Source organism: Mustela lutreola, chromosome 14 (assembly GCF_030435805.1).
Source record: "Mustela lutreola isolate mMusLut2 chromosome 14, mMusLut2.pri, whole genome shotgun sequence".
Classification (NCBI taxonomy): Eukaryota; Metazoa; Chordata; class Mammalia; order Carnivora; family Mustelidae; genus Mustela; species Mustela lutreola.
The window spans coordinates 9,792,763-9,819,875 of NC_081303.1; the positions used below are offsets into that span (position 1 = coordinate 9,792,763).

General features: G+C 37.2%; 1 protein-coding gene across 1 annotated transcript in view; it reads left to right on the plus strand.

Annotated features, from left to right (window-relative positions):
- The window catches only part of CATSPERE (catsper channel auxiliary subunit epsilon), a 145,878-nt gene that overhangs the window by 73,499 nt on the left and 45,266 nt on the right, over positions 1-27,113 (plus strand). Inside the window, exons 8-11 of the mRNA XM_059145383.1 lie at positions 2,437-2,543; positions 8,374-8,866; positions 16,691-17,165; positions 24,283-24,725. Of these exons, the coding sequence (XP_059001366.1) occupies positions 2,437-2,543; positions 8,374-8,866; positions 16,691-17,165; positions 24,283-24,725 (1,518 nt within the window). The remainder of the gene's footprint in view (positions 1-2,436; positions 2,544-8,373; positions 8,867-16,690; positions 17,166-24,282; positions 24,726-27,113) is intronic.

A 27,113-nucleotide genomic window follows, 5' to 3' on the forward strand; every position in this document is an offset into this window, starting at 1 on the left:
CCATCTTGGTTCTTTCCATAGTTTGGCAACTGTGGCCATTGCTGCTATAAACATTGGGGTACAGATGGCCCTTCTTTTCGCTACATCTGTATCTTTGGGGTAAATACCCAGGAGTGCAATTGCAGGGTCATAGGGAAGCTCTATTTTTTTTTTTAAGATTTTATTTATTTATCAGAGGGGGGGGGGAGAGCGAGCACAGGCAGACAGAATGGCAGGCAGAGGCAGAGGGAGAAGCAGGCTCCCTGCTGAGCAAGGAGCCCGACATGGGACTCCATCCCAGGACGCTGGGATCATGACCTGAGCCGAAGGCAGCTGCTTAACCAACTGAGCCACCCAGGCGTCCCAGCTCTATTTTTAATTAATGAAATTTCTTGTCGTAGATTACTAACAATAAACTGGCAGAGTCCTTTCAGAAACATTTCAATAGTATGTATCAAGAGTTTTAAAGTGTACATATGAAGCTTTTGGCCCAGTAATCATATTCCCAGAATATAATTAAAAGAAATAGTCCTTACTGTGGAAAAGACTGTACATCTGATTATATTTATGGCAGTAATATTCATAATAGTGAAAAAATAAAAAATTACCTCAATGTCCAGTAGGGGAGTGTTCAGTCAATGATGATAATTCACCCAATGGACTACCATAGTGTCATTAAAAATGATGTTTATATAGACTGCTAGTTCTGTGGATACGTAACGGATGCCTATACTTGGTAAATTCTAAGAAATATAGTGTTTTTTATTTTTATTTATTTTTATAATTTATATGTGTTAATTTTTGCCATATTTATATATGTATTTTATATTATGTATAATATATATTATATATTTAAACATGTTTTTATAGATAAAACATTTTTTTCCATAAAACATGTTTTTAAGCTTGTTTGAGTGATTATCTTAAATTTTCTTAAACTATCCTTTTTTCTATTATATTTTTGGCATATGTCACTTATTATGTTTTATTCCTGTCTTATTCTATGCTACAGTTATTCCTTTCCTTTGCAGTTCTATGAAAGACAGTTGTATTTAAGATTCTGAATAGCGAAAAAAAATAAAATAAAATTTGGAATAGTGAATAATATTTTTAGAAATAAAATTTAAAATATCCATTATTTATTATATAGAGACAAATCTATGCTTCTCTATCAAAATCAATAAATGTGTATTCTTCAGGGAGGCCTTACCTGACCACAGTCACTCTCAAAATTAGGTTAAATCCTATTAGATAACCCCACAGTCCCAATGAATACTCTCTAACTGAGATTCATCATAGCGATCTCAAAGGCTCCTTTGTTGATGGTTGACATTTCTAGGAAATTAACTGGTGCATTATTGGAGGATTAGGGCAGAAGGAAGCCATGGAATTTTATTTTATTTATTTTTTATATGAGAGTTTTATTTATTTATTTTGAGAGAGAGAGTGTGTGTGTGAGCATGGGGAGGGACAGAGGCAGGAGAGAGGGAATCTCTAACAAACTGCACACTGAACATGGAGCTGGAAGTGGACTGGATCTCAGGACCACGAGACCAGAACCTGAACTGAAACCAGGAGTCAGGGGCTTCACCAGCTGAGCCCACCAGGTGCCCCAGAAGCTGTGGAATTTTGGACTGACCCTCATTATCTGATTTTTTTATTCTAGGAATTCCCTATAATAATACCATTGCCTCCATCCCAAAAATACCTATTGGGAAAAATTCCCTTCAATTCAACTACTCCTTAAATCTCATTAGAAAAAGAGGAGGCTTGTCAGATCTATTGTTAGACAAAGAGAATTTCTGTTAGAGCCTCCAGATGTCATTTGAAACCTACCTTGAAAGATTTCATTGGGGGTGACTGGGTGGCTGTCGATTAAGTGTCTTACTTCAGTTCAGGTGGTGATCTCAGAGTCCTGGGATGGAGCCCCAATGTGATTCCCTGCCTGGGGTCTGAGTAGGGTCCAAATAGGGCTGTACACTCAGTAGGGAGTCTGCTTCTCCCTCTCCCTCTGCCCCTGCCCCACTTGTGTTTTGTTTCTCTCTCAAATAAATAAAATCTTTTTTTTAAAGAATAGGTTGTTTTGAAGTCAGATTCATATAGAAACAATTCTAACAGATTAGTTTTAGAAACTCCATTGCACAGTTCATTGAAATTAAAACATGAGGGCATTTATTTAAAGGTCCCCATAATCTCAATTCATTTGGAAATCTGATTATGTATAGTTTTTTCAACATGTTGGAAATGGTATTACAACTTCTTTGTGTTTCATAAAGTTCAACGGGGAGGAAACTATATGGTAAAAAACAAACAAAAAAACCCTGACTCTTGAAAGTCTGGTAAATGTATAAATATAAATAATGTCTTAGCTAACATGTCAAAGTCAATATATCATGACTTAATTTCAGAATAATTTTATTTATGAAAAGTGAAAAGAGGATTTTTTTTTTTTAACAGAATTCTATAGTACTTACCAAGCAGTTGGCCACTTTGGGACAGAAGCCTGGCATATACACAACTCTGAAGAGAAAAACTTATTTGCCACATGACAAAATGGAGAATGGGTATTTAATTTTAAAATTTCATACATAAATTTTATTTTTTCAGTTTAGTAAAATAACTATCAAATTTAAAGTAAAAGAAATTTACTCTAAAACCTTAGTGGAATTTCATATAATATGTGTCATTTCCAAGTAGCTTCTTTCATGATGCACCCCCAAAACTGAAATAATCACAACTAGTTACCAACTTAGAGACTGCCAGTCACACTTCTGGATTATCACTTTACAACCGATAGTAACAGCTAAACTTCAGTCCCAGGGCCTCATTCAGGATGTCACCAAATTCTGCCACTATCTCCAGATGCTGCTTGCCGGTTCCAAAAAAGTGAACCCCAGTGGTGTGACTTGTGCCACAACCGCTGGCACCCTCAGCACACACATATAACACAACAGATCCCACCTGAAAGTAAAATCTGTTAATTCAGTAAGTGATTATGGTGTTTAGACAGCCTTTCTTAATCTATTACAGCTAGACATAGGGCAAGGGGCTTATATCTACAAAACACAATTTCTGCCCTCAGTGATCTTACCTTAGTTGGGACTTAAGTAAACAAACAGAGGCGAACCCAGGTGAAATGGACGAGAGGGTGCGCGAATCGAGGCTCGGATGAAAGGGAATCAAGCTGGACTTCCCTAAAGAGGGGACATCTACATTATTGAAAAGAAATAAAAGTTAGCCAATTGGGGGAGCACTCCAAACAGAGAGGCAGCATAGACAAGAGCCTTCAAACAGAGACCGGAGGAAGCAGACACATTTCGGTAGATGCAAAGTTAAGGGTGACGTTCAGAGAGAGAAGATGTTTTAAACAATCATAATAATCTGGGGCCAAAATTCTTGCTGACTCTGCAAAACTTTTGGGAGATAGGGAGGTAGGAGAAACCGTCATTATAAAAACCAGCTAAAGGCTTGTCTGATTTAGTGGGCCGGTAGGAAGGTTACAGGCACCTTTTGTTTCTTCTCTATTATTGACTATATGGAGCTTCCTATGATTCACCCTTTTAAAGTGTACAATTCATGGCTTTTAGTATATTGACACAGTTGTGGAACTATCACCCTTGTTTAATTCTACAACATCTTTATCAACTCAGAGAGAAACCCTATTCTCTCCTCCTCCTAGCCTTTGGTACCACTAATCTATTTTGTGTCTCGATGGATTTGCCAATTCTGGATATTTCATATTAAAAGAATCATACAATGTATGGTCTTTTGCGACCGGTTTCTTTCACTTAGCATGTTTTCAGGGTTCATCCATGTTGTGGCATGTATCAGTATTCCATTTTTAAAAAGGAATAAAAATTGCCAAATAATATTCCATTACATGGATATGCCAACTTCTAAAAAATTTCGTTTTGGTTTTGTCCACTTTCTGGCTATTATGAATAGTGCTGCTGTAAACATTTATTTACAAGTTTTTGTGCAGACATAATGTTTTTATTTCTCCTGTGTGTATACCTAGTATTGAAATTTTGAGTCATATGGTATCTAATTTCATTTCTTTGTTGTCAGAGAAAATATCTGTGCTGTTTCAATTCTCTTCTATGCATTGAAGTTTATTTTATGGCCCAACATACAGTCTGTCTTGGGGGATTTTCCCTGCCCACTTGTGAAGAATGTTTAGTCTGCTGTTGTTGGGTGGGGCGTCCTGAAGATGTCTGTTAGGTCTAGTTGGTAGAGAGTGTTGTTTACGTGTTCTGTCTCTTTGTCAATCTTTTGCTTGTTGTTCCACCCCATTATGGAAAGTGGTATATCAAAGTCTCCAACTATTATTATTGGATTGTCTATTTCCCCTTCATTCCGTCCATTTTTACTTCATGTATATACCATTTGGCTGTGGTATATATATTTTTACACATTGATGAGTTCAAAAGGTCTGCGACTTTACCTGTAATGTCTTTATCTGGTTTGGGTATTAGGGCATCTTTCTCTACTGTTCTTCTGTTTTCAATTTACTCATTTCTGCTGCCATTTTTTCCTTCCATTTCCTTTAGGTTTGTATTGCTTTTGATCTCTAGTTTTTTTTTTTTAATTAATTAATTTTTAAAATTTATTTTCAGTGTGACAGTATTCATTATTTTTGCACCACACCCAGTGCTCTATGCAATCTGTGCCCTCTATAATACCCACTACCTGGTACCCCAACCTCCCACCCCCTGCCCCTTCAAAACCCTCAGATTGTTTTTCAGAGTCCATAGTCTCTCATGGTTCACCTCCCCTTCCAATTTCACTTATTTGTGGAGCATAACAAATAGCATGGAGGGCATGGGGAGTTAGAGAGGAGAAGGGAGTTGGGGGCTCTCTAGTTTTCTAAGGTGAAAGCTTAGAGCATTGATTTTAGGTCTTTCTTCTTTTCTAATATATGCACTTAATGCCATACATTTCCCTCCAAGCCTTGCTTTCAATGCAGCCCTCAAATTTTAGTAAGCTGAAAAAAAAAATTTAGTAAGCTGTATTTTTTTTCATTTGTTCAAAACATTTTTCATTTTCCTTTTGTTCAAAATATTTTCAAATTTCAGTTAAGATTTCTTCCTTGAAAGCTCCAAATCTTTGGGGATTTTTCCAGCTGTCTTCCTGTTATTGATTTCTGTTAATTACATTGTATTTTGAGAGTATACTTTGTATACTCTCTACTTTTTGAAATTTCTTAAGATGTGTTTCCTGACCCAGGATACAGTGTGTCTTGGTCAATGTTCCATATAAACTTGAGAAGAATGTGTATTCTGCAGTTGTTGGATGAGATATTCTTTAAATGTCAATTGGATACACTTCATTGATGGTGCTGTTCAGGTCAATTATGTCCTTACTGACTTTCTGCCTGCTGGATCTGCCACTTACTGAAAGAGGAGTTTTGCATCTCTAACTATACTAGTGGATTTTTCTATTTCTCCTTGTAGTTCCATATTGTTTAAAAAGATATTTGTGGAAAAACTCGTTTTTAAAAAGCACAGGACTGTAAACACCAAATTGGGCCTGTGATTATGTGTAAGCAAGTGGGGATGGGGAAAGGAGAGGCATAGGACATTTCTAAGATGTTGGCGACATTCTGATTCTTGATCTAGGTGATTAGTACACAGATGTTCATCTTTGTATTATTCTTTAACCTTTTGTATATATGATACATTAATAATAAAATTATTGAATAAGTGGTATTTTAAAAGAAACACAAAGAAAACGTGCATATATAGAGAATATCAGGGGTTCGTTTTCTTTAAATATCGCTTTGGATGCCATAGAATACCATCCACATGACTGACTAATCTGGGTTTAGAAAAGTTCAGAAAAGTTTATCCTTATAAAAGATACATTCTGTGGTAAAACAAGAAAGCAAAATTGGAGAGATGGTTCTGGGTAGAACTTAAAAGACAATGGAACAAACAAACAAAGACAATGGAACATAAAGACAGGGGAGAGAGAACAGGCAATCCAAGAGGGAGGAAGAACACAAACAGTAAGCAAACAGGAAGAACACACCTAAAATACAATATGGCAAGTGAAATTAAATAGGAAAAAATATGGAAATTCCCTGAAAATCATTTGGAATAGCTTGAATTTTTTTTCCTGGATATAATTAAAGGGCCATGGTTCTAAGCAGAACATGACTAAATGAAATGCAGTTTAAAGGAGATAAATTAAAACATGACAGATTAAATGCATTATTTAATTTCTATTCTCTCCCTTTATCTCACTAAGATAGTTGCAATCCTACAAGGAGAAACGATGGGAAGGGAAGCAAGAACAGAAAGTAGAAAGCAGAGAGAGAAGTGGTGTCTGACATAGCAGAGCATGAAATTGTGTTAATTAAGAGCTTGCAGAGGGAATTCTAAAGAGATGGGAACCCTCCAGTGTGCCTTCAGTCCTTTTCTCCAGCTCTGCTCCCTGAATATGGAAACCTAGCATATATCCTCCTAGCAAGATAGAAGAGGATTCTTTGAATTAACATGATCAGACCTACTTAAAATAACTTAAATTTGGAGTCAGAAGGGGAGAAGCACAATGGAGCACTAGAGGAGTGAGAAGTATTCCTAAGAACTGACCCAGAACTTGTTACAACTTCCTATATTTTAAAGGAGAACCAAAGACTACGAGAGAATTGCAGAAAGCTTCTAACATGAACATGGGACACCTAAATCAATAAAGAGAACAATGGAACTCAGAGGAAACAAAAGATAGCAGGAAGCAAAAGAAATGATCCAAAAAAACATAAATAACATCTTCATAGAAATAGGAGAAGATATTGTATACATTAAAGAAAACGAACATGTTATAAAATGGGAAAGAATTAAGAAAAGATTTTGAAAAGTGTATAATCACAATGAAAAAATCAAACACTCGAAATAAAAATGATAGACATGGAAAATTGAAATGCTCAGTATGTTCTGACCAGGCCTTGAGTGTTGGCTTCTCTCTAGGCCTTGTAGATAAACAGTTCCATCCAAACAGAAGAATCACCAATACCTCATTATAATGTGACTACACATATGGACAATGTAAAAGATGGTACTGATGATCGCAGACTGCACTTGAAACCGATGTTTTAGAGTCAATAGTGTGGCTTGCAAAAAGCAGTAATTGCATCGCATTTCATGGTGGCATGGTTTAGGGCACAGAGATTTGGTAATGACCCTACAGCTGCCTAACACGGGTCCCTCAACCTGCCAGGACCACATCCTGAGTGGGCAGAATGCCATCACCCAAGTATGTACACAGTGAGCAAAGAGGAAATTCAAGACATTTACTGAACATCTATAGCCTCATGCCTCCTGGATGGCCCTGATAAGAAACTCTCCTTGGAATTTTTCGTAACTTCTGAGATACATAGGAGAATTCTTATTTTCACAAATTCCTCTGTATATCCGCTCAATAGATAGACCCAGCTCTGTCAAATTTTAGAATACCAAGAGAAAAAAGGAAGATCCTAAAAACTTATAGAAAGGCAACCCATTAAATAATAACAAGAATCAATGTATCATCTGACTTTTCATTAGGAAACTTTAATACAAAAAGACTGGAGAAAATGCCCTCAGATTTCTGAAGTCCCTGCCTAGCCAATTTATCCAGCAGGTGTATAAAATATTTTCAGATATTCAGAGTACCAAAATTTTATGTTCATATATACTTTCACAGAGAGGTACTGAAGAATATGCTTTAACAAAAACAAAGAACAAAGCGCAAGATCCAGTATATGTTGGCTTCAGCCCAAAGAGTAATGAAATGAAGCAAGTGCTAGATTATCTCCACATTTACCACATGGAAAATATTGTGGAACTCCACATTACCTATTGGAACACTTAGGAAACAATAAATTTTCAAAAGGAAATAATTACTACCTCTGGGAGAATTATTACCTCATGAATATATATGTATAAATGAAACGTAATTATAGTAAAATAACTGACATAGTAGTAAACAATATTTACATAGTAAAACAATGTAATGTACTACAGATTAATCTAAACACTGTGATACTGGGAGAAGTCATATAAATACTTACGTTTTATGAGAAATATATCTTCATCTGGCATGTAAGAAGCCAATCTATAATGCGTAAAATCATATACTGAGAGAAGCATAAGAATATTTGAGAATTTGAAGACACATTGCAGATGAAAGAGCTGTAAGAGTCAAGACTGTTTTCCTTTGGGAACAAGAGTGATAAATGAGGAGAAATGGGGCAAAGATAGCATTTTAGTGCTATTTGATTTGTTTAACCCAGATATATGTTTATAAAAGTAAAAAAAAAAAAATTTAAATGATAAATGGAAACAATGTACAAGTTGGATGAGAGAAGAGAGAGAGGTCATTTTATTTTTCTATTTTCTATTTTTTTCTTCTTAGGACCTGGCGTATTGTGGTACCAATGACATTTGATGATATGCTAAAGGAGATTAAAGGAAATCAAGTGGCTTTTCAAGATTGCTTTACTGCAGATTTTCTTTTTGTGCTGGCCTTTCCTTTGATGACAGTATCTGAGATTCCTGGATTTTTACCAATCTCTTCACCACGTGGTAGTCAGTTAATGGCAGCCTGGACTGCTTGTGTTCCTTCATTTGTTGTTGTGGTTGCTGATATGGAGACCTTTCAAACAAATGACTCATTCCACAGCTGGACCAGAGTCAGAGTGCCTCCAAACATTTTGACAGATGATGAAAGGCACAATGTATCTGATGTGAGCCTATCACAGAATGGAATATTTTTTCTAATAAATGGCGTTCTTTACGTAAGAAGTTTTACTGAGTTCAAAAGGCTGGGAGTAAGTGAAAATCTTCCCAATAGTGGAATTATTGGTATTACAACAAGAAGATGGTGTTGGATCAACTATTTATTAAAGGTTAGTAAAAGATTATATATATATATGTGTATTACACTTACACATTTAGATTTATTTACTATATTATTTAATTCAGTGAAATATGAGACTACACTGTACAGCTTTCTTGCAGAGTTATTTTATTTATGGTTGAAAATAAGTCCATCTTCCTAACCTAACTTTTTAGAGGCCTCTTTATAGAGATACACTTCCAACAAAAGAAATAAAATAAATCTTATTTATTATTATTATTATTATGCAGTCATTTAGCCATATTATGAGAGTTTTGTTTAACCTTGATGTGGGCAAAAGATCCAAAAAATTATTTTCCCCAAAAAGTCTATGTATTCTCAAAAAATGAATTAACTCCTCTTTTTGGCAATATAGGAAATAAGATATCCTAAAGTTTATTCCACTACAAAACACTTAAAATGTTGTGTAAAATTTTTAAACATTTTTAAAAGCAAATAGCTATACCTGTATGGAAATAGGAGAAATCCTGAGAGGAATGGGGTAGTTCAAGATCACTAATGGAGAGGCATAAGCCAATTCCCAATCTCAGCTGCTGTAAGCTCATGTGCTGATCTTAAATATTTAGACCTCTCTTACCTAGACTCAAGGCCTTGGGCCTGAGCAAGGTAGGGCATCTGATAATCATTTTTTCATAAAACAAGAACCTTCAAAAACTTTCCCAACATAATTAAATCTATCCCAGCGTTAACTCTTAGAAAGAGAGAAAAGTCTGTCTTTAGAATTTGTGATGAGAAATCAACCCACATGGACTCTGGGGCCCAGATTCCCAGGACCTGTGTAGTTTAAAAAACATTAAGGCTATCACCAAGCAGAATTGAACATCATAATTTCTGGAGAAATAAACCCTCAAGTCAGGCTTTGGAAATTTCCCACAGATAACCTTCTGACAAAATTGAGCTCACAGTAAAAAACGACAAAACACACAATGAAACATTAGATGCTGTGAGAGCCAGCAGAAACAATAAAGAGAAGAATCATTCCTACAAAGCCATCAGGTATTGGAGTTGGCAAAATACAAAATATCTTTAATAGACTTAAATAAATGGAAAACATAGGGAAAAAGGAATCTACCAAATGGCCAGGCAGTTAGTAAAACCAAAAGCAAGAAAGCCATTACTATAAAATTTAGGGTAGTGGTTATCCTGGAAAGGAAAAACGTAGTGACTAGGAGAGAGCATGGGTGACATTTGGGAATTCTGATAATATTCCCTTTCTAAATCTCCATGGTCATTACACAGACTCTTGCTTTGCACAAATCTTCCAGCAATGTATTTTTCTATTCAGTCCATTTTCGGTATGTGGATTGTATTTCAAAAGTTTTAATATGTTAAAATATTACATTTTATGTAATAAGCTTAGGTAAAATAATGAAATTGAAATTAAAATTCAATGGACAACTTAAATTGGAAATTAGATGAGAAGAAATTAAACAAAACAAAATACTGAGAGAAAAAGAAATAGAAAACAAGAAAAAAAGAATGAGAGAAAAGAGAATGGAAAAGAAAAGATCCAATATACAACTAATCAGCATTCCAAAATGAAAGACTGGAGAGATGGGAAAGAACTGAGACTTTTTCAGACTTCAAGAAAGAGATCAATCCTCAGTCCAAAAATACTAATAAATTCCAATTGATATGTTAAGAAATAAAAACCCCTTAACACAAAATAATCAAATTGCACGGTCACAAGTTGCATGGCAGTCAAAGACTAGCAAGATATTAAAAGTATCCAGATAAGAACGACAAATTACAAGCAAGGCAATAAAGTAATTAGGACCAGTGGAAGCCAGAAGATAGCAAAATACTCAAATAACTGAAATCAAATTATTGTCAACCTAAAATTATACACATTCGATGAAACAAGCGTGAAGAACAAGAATGAAACTATTTTAAAGAACCAAAACCAGATATTTTAGAGTATAAATAGAATTACCTGCGTTGAAAACTTATTAGATATCATCAATAGCAAAATGGAGAGGACATGACATAGGAAATAGTCAATAAAACTGAAGTGTTAAAATTTCAATTGGAAATTTTCCAATCTAAACAATAGAAAAAACTGTCAAAACTGAACCAAGTCTGGGGCACCTGGTGGGTGCAATTGGTCAAGCGTCCAGCTCTTGGTTTCAGTTCAGGTCTGATCTCAGGGTCATGAGATCGGGCCCCATGTCAGGCTCTGTGCTCAGCATGGCATCTGCTTGAGACTCTCTCTCCCTCTCTTGCTCTCTCACTTTCTAAAAGAAAGAAATAAATCTCAAAATAAATAAATAAATAAAACCAAGTTTTAGAGACCTGTGGGATGATACCAAAATGTCTAGCATTCATGTCATTGAAGTTTCAAGAAGGAGAGGAGAAAGAGTATCATGTAGAAAAAAATAATAGAATAATTAATGGTTAGAAACACTCCATATTTGGCAAAAGATATAAACTTATAGGGTCATGAAACTCAGCAAACTCCAAACAAGATAATTGCAAAGAAATTCATAATCTACTGAAAACCAGAGGAGGAAGAATAGAAAGCACCCAGAGGAAAATGACGTAGCCTGTACAAGGAGAATAATGATTCAAGTGATGGCAGATTTCTCCTCAGGAGCCATAAATGACAGAAGGTGATGAAGTAATATTAAATGCTGAAAGAGAAGAAATATTAATCCAGAGTTCTATATCTAAACAAAAATGTCTTTCAGGAATTAAGGAGAAAAATAAAGACATTTTTAGATGAAAGAAAACTTAAGAGACTTTGCTACCTGGAGACCTCTTCTAATAAATGCCTAAGAAACTTATCAATTGGAAAGGAAATGGAAAATTTTTCAAGTCAGGAATTAATAAAGAACAATAAAGAAATGGTACTTGTATGGGTAATATATAAGTTCCTTATCCTGTCTTATTTCCTCAAGATAGGTATGACAGCAAATATCTATAAAAGCAAAACTTAAAACATGTTTTCTGGTGGGGCTTTTAATGTATCTCGATATATAGGACAATTACAACATAAATGAGGAAGGAAAAAGGACCCTATGGAGTAGTGAGGGTTTTTTTATTCCACTTAGAATATTAAAGTATTAATTCTAAGTAGGTTGTGAAAAGTAAGGACATAAATTATAAGCCCTAGGGCAGCCACTAAAAAAGTAAATGATGAATATATAAATTAAAATGGAATACTGGGGCTCCTGGGTGGCTCAGTGGGTTAAGCCTCTGCCTTCGGCTCAGGTCATGATCCCAGGGTCCTGGGATCGAGCCCCGCATCGAGCTCTCTGCTCACCAGGGAGCCTGCTTCCCCCTCTCTCTCTGCCTGCCTCTGCCTACTTGTGATTTATGTCTGTCAAATAAATAAATAAAATATTTAAAAATAATAATAATAAAATGAAATACTGGAATACTAAAATATATATATTTTAAAGATTTTATTTATTTATTTGAGAAAGAGAGAGGGCATGAACAGGGGGAGCAGCAGACAGAGGTAGAGGGAGAAGCAGGCTCCCCACTGAGTAGGGACCACTTTGTGGGCCTCGATCCCAAGACCCTGAAATCATGATGCAAGCCAAAGGCAGATGCTTAACTGACTGAGCCACCCACACACCCCCTAAAAATATATTTTTCAAATAATCCAAAAGAAAGCAGAAAATGAAAAAAAAAAAAAACCCACACTAGGATAAAAACAGAGGATACAAAGTAAAAAAAAAAATGGTAGAGCTATATAGAAACATATCAATAATTTCATTAAATTTAAATAGCCAGAGCACTAATTAAAAAACATCAGTTGCCAAACTGGATTTTTTTTTTCTTTTAAGATTTGATGTTCCAGTTAGTTGCAGGCTCCTGGATAGCTCAGTCAGTTGGACATCCAATTCTTGATCTTGGCTTGATCTCAGGGTCCTGAGTTCCAGACCCAGTGGTGTTGTGGAGCCTTCTTCATTGGTGAAAAGACTCTATACCATTAGGATGTCTATGCTTGAGAAATTCAGCACACACTGTAACAAACCCAGCGGGCAGCTGTTATTCGTCGTTCTCTCATATGCAGTAGAAATTGAGAAGCTGATTCTAAAAGTCATATGGAAATTCAAGGTAGAAAGAAAAATTACAGATATCTAAAAATAAATGCCACTAAAACTGTATAAGATCTTGTTTGAGATCAAAATAAAATATCAAAAATATTAATGAAGATCTGAATAAGTAGCTAGCTCTATCATGTTCATGGATTAGAATACAGAATTTTAAGAGTGTTTCAGTTCTTCCCATATTTATCTATAGATTTGATGCCAATCGAATTAAAATTGCAATGTTACTTTGTGGCACTCAACACACTGATTCTAAAATATATATATGAGAGAGTAAAGAGCTGAGGGTTAGAAGGGGATGGAATAGCCTAGTGTTTCTTCTTTCACATATCAAACTTTATTATAAGGCTATAGTAATTAAGACATAAAATATTGAAAGCAGCTTTTTTCATTTAGTTCCATATCTCACCAGCTTTTGGTGTATTCAGTCTTCTACTGTCTGATCTCTTTCAGAGGGTAGACACTAGCTCTCTTATGTTTCATGCTTGTAGAGTGTATCATTGTTTTTGATCCTTTTACTATCATTCATGCTGTGGTTTTCTATTTCTTAAAAACTGCAGAGCCTTGCTTCTTCTCCAGTGTGACAACTTGTGCCCTAAAATTACAGTCTTCAGTCCACTAAGATTTAACATAACTATTGCTATGGTTGGAGCTAGGTCTACATTTTGGCATTTGTTTTCTATCAAACTTGTTCTTTTGCTTCTCTTGTCTTGTCTTCTGAATGAATTCTGTATTTTCCAGTATCTCTGTGTCTTCTACAGTATTGATTCTTTTTCATTCAGAACTATTTGTTAGTGGTTACACTTGGCTATCCAGTAATTTTTAATCTATCAGAGCCTAATTTCAAATATATACTTCACAATAGTGTTAAAGAAACTAATTGTATGATTCCATTTATACCCATTTTTTCCCTTTATACTCTCATATTTTACTTCTAAATATGCTATAAATCTCAAAATGCAATTTTTTGTTTTATTTTTTATTTTTAAACTTTATTTTATTTTTTCAGTGTTCCAAGATTCATTATCAAAATACATTGTTAATAATTTTGCTTTAAAAAGTTAAAAGCTTTGCTTTTGTCATATGGGGCACCTATGTGATACAGTCAGTTAAATTTGAGACTCTGGTTTTGGGCTCATAATCTCAGGTTAATGAGATCAAGCCCCGAGTCAGGTTCCCCACTCAACATGGAGTCTGCTTGAGATTCTCTCTCCCTTTGCCCCTACCCTTCCTGTTCATGCTCTCCCTTTCTCAAATAAATAAATAAATCTTTTTAAAAATGCCAAATGTCTTAAAGATATATAGGTATATGAATATCAACTGATAACAAAATAAGTCTTTTACATCTATATTCTCCTGGGTATGCTTTATTTCTGTTGGCATACGCAGAGTTCTTCTTGAACTCATTGCCATTCAGCCTGAAGAATGTCTTTGAATTTTCTTGTATAACAAGTTCTGTCAGCATTTGTCTGTGTAAAAGTGTCTTTATTTTTTCCCTTCATTTTTGAAGGACATACAGAACTATAGGATGACGGCTGGGTTTTGCTGCTTATAGAGTAATATATAAAAACATCATTCTGTTATCTTATGGCCTCTATCCATTTGGGGTAAGAAGTGAGCCATTATTCATGCCGCTGTTCTCATATATACCATGTGTCTTTCTATCTGTAGCTGCTTTCAGAATTTGCTCCTTATCTTTGGTTTTTAGCACTTTTATTATTGATTAGATATGATTTCCTTTGTATGTATCCTGTTTGTGGTTCAAGGGAACTTCTTGGATTTCTGGGGTAATGTCATTCATTACTTTAGTGGTATTTTTGGATAGTATCTCTTCAAATATTTCTTCTGCACAATTCTGTTTTTCCTTTACTTCTAGAAGTTTAAAAACACTTATATGATACTGTTTAATATTGTCCCACAGATCTCAGACAATCTATTCATTTTTTTTTTGCCCTACTTCTTTCTTTGTATTTCAGTTTGTATATTAAACTGTCTTCAGGTTATCTACTTGGCTTTTCCCACTTACTCTTGAATCCATTGAATAATTTTTTAATATAATTTTATATGTAATTTTAAAAAAATTTTTATATCTAACATTTTCACTTCTTTTTTATCATTAACATATCTCAGCTGAAATTCCCCATCTCTGCCCTCATGTTGCCCATCTAGGTCCTTCAGCATTTTTATGAGTTGTTTTGTCTTTAGCCATGCACTGACAAGATTCCAGAGATCTCTTCCTATTTTACAACTGGCCACCACCTTTCCAAACCTAGGGAGCGCTGTCTTGTCTCTACAGCCTAGCTGCCAGCGCTTTGATCACCAAGGGATTCTTCCCTCCCTCATCTTGTTCCAGATTTTCATGCTTTGGGACATGTATCTCTCTCTGTGTTGCTTCCCTGTCCCAAGTCATAGCTGGGAGACTGCTTTACACTGGGAAAAGGCCGACCGTGGGTCAGAGGGAGAGTTTCCCCCAGCTCTCTTACCTACTCCCAGCCTATGGTAGCTGAGAATCCAGAATGCAGATGGATTTCTCCCAACTTGGCTGCCTTGCTGCCAGCCCCCTCCCTATCTTCAGAGAATTACTGCTTTATATTTGGGAGAGGCCTGAATGCCTGAGAGGGATCTATCAGCTCCTCTACCTTGTCCCAAAATATTTGGCTTACTTCACACAAGCACTAAGTGAAGATCTATGGGAAAGTTTGTGGGTGGGTAAAAACTCATTCCTTGGAATTCCCATCTGTCATATTTATGACGGACTCCCATCCCTCTGCCAAGAAGAAGACTAACTATGGGTCTTTTCTATGAAGGGCTCATTTTGTTTCTAATATTTTTCCTCTTCAAGGATTGTCTTACACTCATTTAAAGCAACTAGGTCTAAACTTTAATTGAATCTTCATTTGATAAAATGGTTTTTTCCTGAAATGACTCTTCACCAAATGGTTTGTTTCTTTGGTTACCAGTTTGATATCTGTCTACATCCTGTCTGAGTATATTTAATACTAAATATTTGGGTATTACATAAACTTAAGGAGACAAGATGTGTCCAAGAGACTCCTTTTGGTCTTCATGAATGTAGAGGTTACATGTTAAGTAAAAATCTCTAAGAATTAGAAATAGTTGGGAAGGAGAGATAGGGAAGAAGGGTTCTTGGCTCTCTAAATGAAATTAGGCCCACTGAATTTCAGACGTAGCAGCCTCTCAGAGGCCTTCCTCTCTAACAGCCTGTGTTCATGAAAAGGTGGTATTGGTTTGTCTAAGGTTTTTAGTTCTGTCTTCTCTTTATCCCATATCCAAGGAAACTGTAATTCCAAAAACAACTTAATGTTTGAAGTGTCTTTATATCTTGACAGTAATGAACATGGAAGGGACATTCATGGCCAGAGTAGATAAACACATAAGAAAAGAGAAAGCTGATATTCTCTGAGGGTCAATTTAAAAGTGAATTCAGATGAATTATTTCTTCAGATAGAAACAATATACCAAAGAACAAAATTACTGAAATAATTTATTTTTATGAATACATATGATATATTTCTATGTAATATATTTCAATGCCTAGAGTAGTATTCAGAAATACCCTAAATGCTAAACATTAATAGACACTACATTTTATAAACATATATTTTTATCCCCAGGGGTACAGGTCTGTGAATCATCAGGTTTACACACGTCTTAAATATAGCAAATTAGAAGACCAGACTTGTTAGGACTATCACTAAAACCATAAATCTTCTAACATTTTCAATTTTTTATAGGGTAAAACAAGAAGTAAAGTGGCAACCTGGACAAAAAATGAAGTTTATCTTGGATATGATTTTCTTAAATTTGTCAAAATAATGACTACTGAAAAACTGAAAATTTTTCTAAATATACCATCAGCTGCTACACTAACTATACACAATGTCGAGTATACAGGACACCCTTTGGAACTTGCCTTATTTTTAAGTTACTGCACTACCTGTACGGTCAACAAAATGATTTACTTGGTAATATACAATGAAGATACAGAAGACTGTGTGAACCAAAACTTTGCGTTAGATGTCCCTATTAACAGCTTTTTAACTCCGCATTTTATATTCACAGCACTGCCAGGTTTAGTACTCTGGGACAAATATAGGATCTACTATTTTTATCACAATTTCACAGAGACTGGAGTTTTACAAACACCTACAGAATTTGGAAATCTGTCCAGATTAGCACATAACAGCATTATTCATGATATTTTCATAGGTGAGGCATTCTCATTCTGCAAAAATTATTCTAGATTTCATGGTAGACCTCTTCCTCATGAAGGTGTATCAATCACAAATGCACTCGTATACGATGCTTTTGGTAGGTAAAGGTGTACTTTTACCACCTAAAAATGGATATCCGAAGTTCTACCAAGGTTAACTATGATCTCACATGGAGAAATGGCAAACTCAAGTTTGGGTCTTTCCCATAGATCTGTTTTGATCATTCAGCAGATACGAACCAAGCAGCCCACACAGGCATTTTCATTGGAAGATGTGATATGGTGCTGTCTAGGGTTCCCTAGGGCTACCACAACTGGGTAGCTTCCAACAACAGAAATTTATTGTCTCAGCTTTGGAGACTAAACGTCCCCATTCAAAGTGTGAGCAATGCCACATTCCCTCTGAAGCCTGAAGGGAGGCTCGTCTATTGCTTCTTCCTAACCTCTGGTGGCTTGCTGGCAAACCTTGCCATTCCCAGGCTTGCAGCGACCTCAGTCCAACCTCTGCCTTCATCACGACATAACTTTCTCCCTGTGTCCTCACATGCCATCTTGTTGCAAGGACACAGGGCCCACCCTACTCCGGTGGGGCCTCATCTTAACTAATCACCTCTGTAATGATCCTATTCAAATGAGGTCACATTCTGAAGTAGTACTGGGAATTAGAATGTCAACATCTTTCATGAGGGGACACAATTCAACCTATAGTAGGTGTTGTAGAGTTGAATGGACCCATATTCGCCTCCATGGGCAAGTCATTGAACGTTTGCAAGTCTCCTTTCCTAATCTGGAATGTAGGGTGGCTGTGTTGATTGGATAAGGGCTTGTAAAATGCTTAGAATAAAACCGGACACATTATAAACCTTCAGCTAAAAGTAGTAATTCTGAATCTTACTGTTCCCAAGGTAGTATACTAAACATTATAGGCAATGCAAAGAAATAGGAAGTTCCATCCTCAAGAAGTCTGGTTAGGAGGTGAACCATGAGAGCCTCTGAAAAACAATCTGAGGGGTTTGAAGAGTCCGGGGTGGGGGGAGGTTGGGGGTACCGGGTGGTGGGTATTAAGGAGGGCACGGATTGCATGGAGCACTGGGTGTGGTGCAAAAACAAGGAATACTATTATGCTGAAAATTTAAAAAAAAAAAACATTAAAGACATCGTTTGTAAAATTTAAAAAAAAAAAGGAGATAAACCTAACCATGGAATTTAAAGGAAATGTTGCTGTAAATTGTAATGTCTTTCTTTTAAAAAAAATCTTTTTTATTATTAAGTAGAGAGCATGAACAGGGGGAGGAAGAGAGGGCGAGGGACAAGCCGACTCCACACTGAGCCCACAGCCCAACTCGGGGCTCAGTCCCACAACCCTGGGGTCATGACCTGAGCTGAAATCAAGAGTCAGACACGCATCCAGCTGAGCCCCTGGCGCCCTTTGTAATGTCTTTCTTGATGCCTATCACCCAGCAACTCCCAAACAGTTGATTTTTATGTTCCCCTTTACAACAAAACTCTTTAAAATATTGCCTAGTTTCACTTCTTCGTCTTTCCTCCCTTTCTCATGAAGCCACACGAATCAAATACTCCATGGGAGTGCTCTTGTCAAGGTTCTTAACAACCTCCCCTTTGCTAACCCAATGGCCGGTTTTCAGCCATCCTCCATGAGCCGGCGTTGTCAGCACGGCATGATTCTTTTTTTTTTTCCCCCAAAGACTTTATTTATTTGACAGAGATGGAGAGAGCACAAGCTGGAGGAGCAGCAGGCAGAGAAAGAGGGAGAAACAGGTTCTCCACTGAGCAGAGAGCCCAACCTGGGACTTGATCCCAGGACCCTGGGATCATGACCTAAGCCGAAGGCAGACACATAACCGACTGAGCCACCCAGGCTCCCCTAGCAGGGCCTGATTCTGGAAACACATTTTTTCACCTGACTTCTGGGGCATCGTTTTTTTTGCCCCTCCTGCTACTTCACTCTCTACTCCTCTGCAGCCTCTTTTTCTTGATCCCTCATCGTCCTGATTCCCAAATGGAGAAGCATGTCCGGGTCTAGTTTCCAGACGTCTCTCAGAGCTCCGTTTCCATGCATTCTGCCCTCCAGCGCCATGACTCCTAGCAACATGGTTAATGCTATGACAGCCAATATCAGGAGCTAGAGAGGCACACAGATTGAGGACCTCACCCATTCTGGGGAACAGGCGGGTACAGAAGGCTTCCTTGCGGAAGTGCCGTCTAAGCTGAGGCCTGCTGAGTGGGCAGAGGTTAGTTAGGCAGTGAAGACAACATGGGGACAGGGTGCCCAACAGCCCAGAGACAGAGACAACAGGGTACAGTTCAGGCCTTGAAAGACAATTCAATGCTGACATAGAGTTCTCCAGAGAGAAAAAGGAGCAATCTCTGCTGGAGAAATCCAAGTTCAGGTTACGAGATTTATACAAGCCATGTGAAGAAATCGTACCTTCTCCTAAGGCCCGTATAGGGAGTTCTAAAGAGTTTTGAGCAAAAGAGAAGCAGAATCATATTTGTGTTTTATTAAAAGGCCGTTGACCACAGTAATAAGGAGATAAAGTTAGAATAATCAACGGGGGATACTTTTAGAAGAAACTTAAAGGTTGAATGTTATGAGAGCCATTTGGAAATGCTGAAATAAAAAGTCTAAACTGTCTATAAGCATATGAACTATGAATTTAAAAAGTCCTCAGCCTGCAACATTTCCATTTCTCAAACAACCCACTATTAAAAAGTTGCCATGAGATGGGGCGCCTTGGTGGCTCAGTGGGTTAAAACCTCTGCCTTTGGTTCTGGCCATGATCCCAGGGTCCTGGGATCGAGCCCCGCATCGGGCTCTCTGCTCAGCGGGAAGTCTGCTTCCCCCACTCTCTCTACCTGCCTCTCTGCCTACTTATGATCTGTCTGTCAAATAAATAAATAAAATCTTTTAAATAAATAAATAAATAAAATCCGTGAGGGCACCTGGCTGGCTCAATTGATGGGACTCTTGATCTCGAGGCCATGAGTTCGAGCCCCACACTGGGTGTAGAGATCCCTTAAAAATAAGATCTTAAGGGGCACCTGGGTGACTCAGTTGGTTAGGCCTCTGCCTTCAGCTCAGGTCAGGATCCCAGGGTCCTGGGATCAAGCCCCACGTTGGGTTCTCTGCTCAGCGGGGAGCCTGCTTCCTCCCCTCTCTCTCTGCTTGCTTATGATCTCTCTCTCTCTGTCAAATAAATACATAAAGTTTTTTTTTTAAATAAGATCTTAAAAAAATGTTGCTGTATTTTATCTGGACTTCTGAAAGAGCAAATTCAAAATATAATAAGCCATATTTTCAAAATGTCTAATACATATAAAAATGATGCCATTTTTAACTGCTGCACTGTGTTCTGTGGTTTCTCTACACTATCATCTAAACTAATAGGAGTGTAAATAGATATTTAGACAGCTATCAGGCTTCAGTTCTTTTGCTATCATGAATAGTGCTGCAGAGAATGTGCTTCTGTGTATATTTTTGTACATTTGTACAGGTATCCTTTAATATAAATTATCAAGATGTAGAATTCATGAATCAGTAATTTAAATATTTTAAAAATAAATCCTTTCCAGTGGTTCTCCAGCAAAAATTGTCATAGTCTAAATCTCTCCAAAAGTATTGGAAAACGTATATTTTCATATACTATATTTGATATTTACCCATAGTACAGAAAAAATGGGTAATTCTCATTTTATCACACATTTCATAATAAGAGGTTATATCTAGTTTCTTCCTATGTTTATTGGCCATACTCTTGTACAAATTGTCAGGTCATACTGTGAAGTTTTTTGTTTTGTTTGGATAAAGAAAGGGAGAGAGCAAGCCCAGGACAGGGGATGGGCAGAGGGACAGGGAGAATCTTAAGCAGGCTCCATGTGCAGCACAGAGCCTGACATGACATGGGGCTCGATCTCATGACCCTGACATCATGACCCAATCCAAAGTCAAGAGTCGGATGCTTACAAGTGAGCCACCCAGGTTTCTCGCTTATTAAAACATTACTAGGTGAACATTGGATTAAATGTGAAGTTAAGATGAAAATTAGGAATTATTTTAAAAACAAGATTAAAAACACTGTATATAAAGGTTTGTGGATGCAGCTAAAGCCACAGTGAGAAAAACATATAGCCTTATGGGGTTTTTTGTTTTGTTTTTTTTTTTTAAAGATTTTATTTATTTATTTGACAGAGAAAGAGAGATATCACAAGTAGGCAGAGAGGCAGGCAGAGAGAGAGGAAGAAGCAGGCTCCCTGCTGAGCAGAGAGCCCGACACAGAGCTCGATCCCAGGACCCTGAGATCATAACCTGAGCCAAAGGCAGAAGCTTAACCCACTGAGCCACCCAGGTGCCCCAACCTTATGTTTATTAGTAGTTTTAAATGCTTAGGAAACAAGACTGAAAATAAATGAACTAATCATTTACCCTAAGAAGCAGACAACAGACACCAAAGTTACAAAAAGAAAGCACAAGTGAAGAATCAAGAATGACAAAAGCAGAAATTAAGGAATTAAATAGAAAGTAGATCTGATAAACAAGTCAAGGGCTCCTTTCAAAGGAAGAGAAAACAAAAGCAAAATACTCGATTTCGACAGAGGTCCTGATCTCAGGGCCCTGGGGTGCAGTCCTGCATCAGGCTCCCTGCTCAGTGGGGATCTGCATGTCTCCCTCTCTCTCTGCCCCTCACCTCTCCGTGCTGTCTCTCTTTGTAAAATAAATAAATTAATTTAAAAAAATAATGTTTTAATGAGCAGCATGAAAGAAAGGAGAGAGAGTGCTGGAAAGCACAGAGGAGGGACGTCTAATCCAGATTTATGAGATTAGGAAAGGCTGAATAAAGGAAACACCTTTAAGAACTAAGAACAGGAAGAGGCTACATACTAGAAATACTAGATCAACGTCAGGATGGGGGGTGAAGTAGCAAAGACCCCGAGGCAGGAGAGAACATGCCAAGTTTGTGGAACTGAAATTTGTGGTGTCGGACTACGTAGTATGTGAGCCCAAAAGTGGCAACAAGCAAGGCTCGCTGCACATCACCACATGACCTGGACATTATCTAAAATCCAAGAGCAGTATATATTTTTTGCTTTGTGAGGCTACACATTTTGTGTGTCATCACACGGTGTTTGTATCCTGCACCTACTTTCCTCACTCAACATCCCGGTGGATTTTGTCATCCGCCTGCATTTTTCTCTTCTTCTACCTGGTGAAGTTTCTAGAAACACAACACACAAGGCACAGCAGGCCAAGAATTGGGTAAGCCTGGAAGGAGTTATTGCCAAAAGCAAAACAAAACAAAGCTAAATTTATAAAGTAAGTTATATGAGGAAAAGTAGCTTGTCACCACGGTCCTTTGGACCGAAAGGACCGTGGTCCAAAGGTCCAAAGGCTCAAAGGACCTCGGCGCCGCAGCTCACCTGCGCACAGCCGCAGAGTTTGCCAACTTAGCCACATGTCAGCACTGGCACTCCATGCCCCCAGTGTGGGGCTTCAGCCGTAAGGGCATCTCCCCCTTGCAATTATACTAAAACACTCTGAAAAATATTCCGAGCTGCACATTCACCTTACCGATCAATGTGACAATTTCACCAGCATTTATCGTATCATTGAATTCCTGCTGACGACATTATCACTACATGAGATCTTAAGGTTATAAGGACGTGTATATGGACAGCGATGTCTTTTTAAAGTATTCTGATCCTGAAAACAATTGACATCGCTGATTAAGGAGTTTTACTAGAATGTAATTTATAGTAATTTGTGAAAATGCCACTTGTGTGTTCAAATTTCAAATGTAAGTTGCATAAGCACAGTACACTCTGTGCTTCTCACTCTATGAGTTGACCTTGCTCCCTCTAGCCAGTCCCTTTAAAGTGTTGTTGTTGTTGTTGTTGTTGTTTTAAATTAGGGAAAGTATACCCCTAGAAACCATCCACGGAGAATGTCATGTGTGGAAAGAAAGCCATGAAATCAACTAGTCCAACTGTTCATTTTACAGATACAGCTACTAGAATCAAAGAATTTAAGAGACTTATTGTCTATGAACCTCTGTGACTTAGGCATAATACCCTGTTAAGAAAAGGAAGTTGGTTATTATTTACATAGTGAACCTGAAGATGTATCAGCACACACACACACACACACACACACACACACACACACACATTTCTTTATCCCAATAGTGTCAGTCTGTTACAGCTTCTATAACAAAATATCATGGGCTATGTGGCTTAAACAATAGAAATTTGTGTTCTCACAGTTCTGCAGCATAGAAGTCCAGATCAAGGTGGTATCAAGGTTGGTTTCTGACAAGGACCTCTTTCTTGCTTGGAGACATGGGCCACCTTCTTACTGTGTCCTCACATGGCCTTTCCCCTGCCTGCATGCACAGAAAGGTCTTATGTCTTCCTCCTCTGACAAGAATACCAGTCATATTGGACTAGGGCTTTATGACCTAGTTTAAACTCCCATTACCTCCTGAAAGACATTTTCACGAAATACAGTCACAATGCAAGCTGGGGTTTCAACCTATCCATTTTGGGGGCATGGGGGAAGACAAAATTCCATCCATAGCAAAATGCTTCCTAATAATACTATTCCTGCATGGCCATGCTCATCATTATTTAGTGCACTAATTCCAGCTTTTTTGTGTAAGTGATGTCATATATAAAGTGATGTCATAAATACAAGAAGAAATGTATCCAGGAAAAGAATCACTGTACTATGAAGTAGAAGCTTTCCAGCATCGCATAAAGTTTGCACCTACACACTCTAATTTTTCTCTAAAAAGATAAATCCTTCATTACTATGAAAGAAATAATTTTGGTTAGAAGTGCATGGATTTGGGGCACCTGGGTGGCTCAATGGGTTAAAGCCTCTGCCTTCGGCTCAGGTCATGATCTCAGGGTCCTGGGATCAAGCCCCACATTGGGCTCTCTGCTCAGCGGAGAGCCTGCTTCCCTCTCTCTCTCTCTGCCTACTTGTGAGCTCTCTCTCTGTGTCAAATAAATAAACAAAATCTTTAAAAGTAAAAAAATGCATGGATTCATGGTTACTTAGGATAACTAGAATAACAAACTTTTCTTCTTTTCCAGATTATTATGGAAATATTTTGACAAAAATGGAAAATAACATCCTGTTTTATTTCAAGATCAATATTAAAGATGCAGTAAAACTACACTCATGGGCAAATAGCACAGTGAAGTCATTAATTCTATTGAGTACGTCTACTCAAATATATTTCATATATGTTTTTGAAAATGCCACAGTACAGTCACAGGAATATCCTTTAAAACTGGAAACACAAAGTGTGAATTTCTATATACAAGAAAAATGCCCCTACATGGCATTTCATAATAATGTTTTTAGTGTTTTTCACTTTTTGGACAAGGGAGAGAACCTGTCCTTTTGGGCTCAAATAGTCTATACAGAAAATCTTGGTCTGTATGTTATTGTGGAATCATATGGCCCAAATATATTACAAGAAATACAGAAGGTTCACTATGAAGTCGCCCTAGGATACTGTACTAAAACCACGGTAAGTTAATATTTTAAAATTTATTCATTCGATTGTAATAAATGTAAAATTAAAATACTTACATTTTTATCCTATCATGAAAAATATAGAATCTGACATCATCAGTGACATTTGATGACGTTTTCTGATTACAAACACTTATCTTTAGGTTTATGTCATTTTGATTCATGTTGCAGTAATTTCTGTTAGCAAATTATGGTAAACAATGTTTAATTTGAAAAGAAATTGAAACTTTCTTCATCTGTTATAAATGTGTGTGTGTGTGTGTGTGTGTGTGTGTGTGCACGCGCTCCTGCTCAGGCTTTTTTTTCTCTTTCAAATAAGCAAATAAAAAATATATATACATATGAATTTATGTATATGTATTTATACATATGTATATATATATTTTAAAAAACAGATTTTCCTATATAACACTGCCCCAAAACCTGATGGCTTCAAACAGCACCCAATTCTGTTTGTCAATCATTTGGGTGGTGAATACCTGGGCGATAGTGCTGGTTTCATCTGTCTGGGTTCATTCCTGAGGTGGTGGTCATCTGGTAGCTTGTCTGGGACAAGGTGATCTAGGATGGCCTCAATCACACATCAAGCCGTTGGTGCACACACTGGCTTGTGTGAACAAGGCACCTCAGCTGAGCGCTTTTCTCTGATCCATGTGGCCACCATCCATGTGGCCACTCCAGGCCGGAGCTGGCTTTTCCCCAAGAGTCTCAGGGAAGTATTCCAAGATAGCGTGAGCAGATTCCTGTGGACCTCTTGAGGCCTCCATGTGGCCACATTCTATTCGTCAAAGCAATTCACAAGGCCAGCCTAGATTAACAGGATGAAGAAATACAGTCCACCCCTTGACGGGAGAACAGCAGACTTACCCTATGAAGAGAGGTGCCTACAGGAATGAGGAGAAGTACCGCAGCTAACTTTCAGATGATGCAGCACAGCTAGGTGCAAATATACTTTAGGTATTATTTTGTATACTACTTTCCAATGAACATTATAGCATAAATGTTTCACATGTTACTACAATTTCTTCCCAAACACTGTATATTCTACTTCCCACCTTCTCTTTCTGCATTCAGCTTTCTTTAGCATTTAAAGTAGTGGGCATCTTAACAGAGGCAATGGAATGAAATGTTCAGTTAATTCCAAAGTCAGTTTAAGCAGAGGATCATTAAAAGTGAAAATGATATGAATGAAATGTTATACTTTAATTTAAATAAATGAATGTATATTCATTAGTCAACCTTTTAATACAGGACCACAGACTTTTCTTTGAAATAAGTCAACTTACTGGAGCATCTCCTCTCCTTTCTTGCATAACCTTATTCATAATGCATTATCTCTTAAGTTCCCACCTCTGTTTCTTTAAAAGGGGAGGGGGTGCCTGGGTGGCTCAGCCAGTTAAGCATCTGCCTTCAGCTCAGGTCATGATCCCAGGGTCCTGCAATCAAGCCCCATGTCAGGCTCCATGCTCAGTGGAGAGACTGCTTCTCCCTCTCCTTCTGCTTCTCCCAGACTCCTGCTCAGGTTTTTTTTTTTTTTTTTCTTTCAAATAAGCAAATAAAATCTTCAAAAAAAATAAAAGTAGAGGAGGGAGAAAAATTAATGACACTGGCAAAGCCATCAAAATTCTAGATTTTTTTCACTTTTTCCAATCTCTTACTGTTACCTTGCTCATACCTAATCAATTTCTTCAGGGACTTGCTTTATTAAAATTTTCCAAAGCAATCATTTTGTTCTCAGGGAAACAGTAATGCTACTTTCCTTTTACACTCAATTTCATCAGCCCATAATATTTAATTCCACAACTACAATAATAAGGCACTCTAGGATAAACAGGTTTAGAAACACAGAGAGCTGATTTAGATTTGCATAATATATGGATAGATCTTAAAACATTGTTACATGGAAAACAGTGTCGAGTAAGAAACTGAGATCCATCATATAGTAACATTTACAAAAATTGTAAACACCTACACATAAATCACAAGCAACAACAAAAAAAAGCATTATTCATTTTACACAGACACAATACCCAAGGACAGTTATCAGACAATATGACATCATCAAGTATAATGACATCATGCTTGCTTGATAAATATTATGGGGGTCTGCACATGGGGGAAGAGGGAAGGGAATGAAGGCAGAAGATACAGGGAAAAACTAAAACATAATAAATAAAATAAGACTGGATGGATCATGTTTCAAGAAACAAGGAGGGTATTTAATTCACTTTTCTGAAACTGAGGTACCCCCCTCTCCCAGAACAAGAACAGAAAAGATTTACACCATCCTCCAACCCAGGAAAGTTTTCTTTGATTACCTAGCCACAATATCTGCATAAGCTCTCATACGTTTTCTTTCCAAGAATGTGCTGTATAATGTACT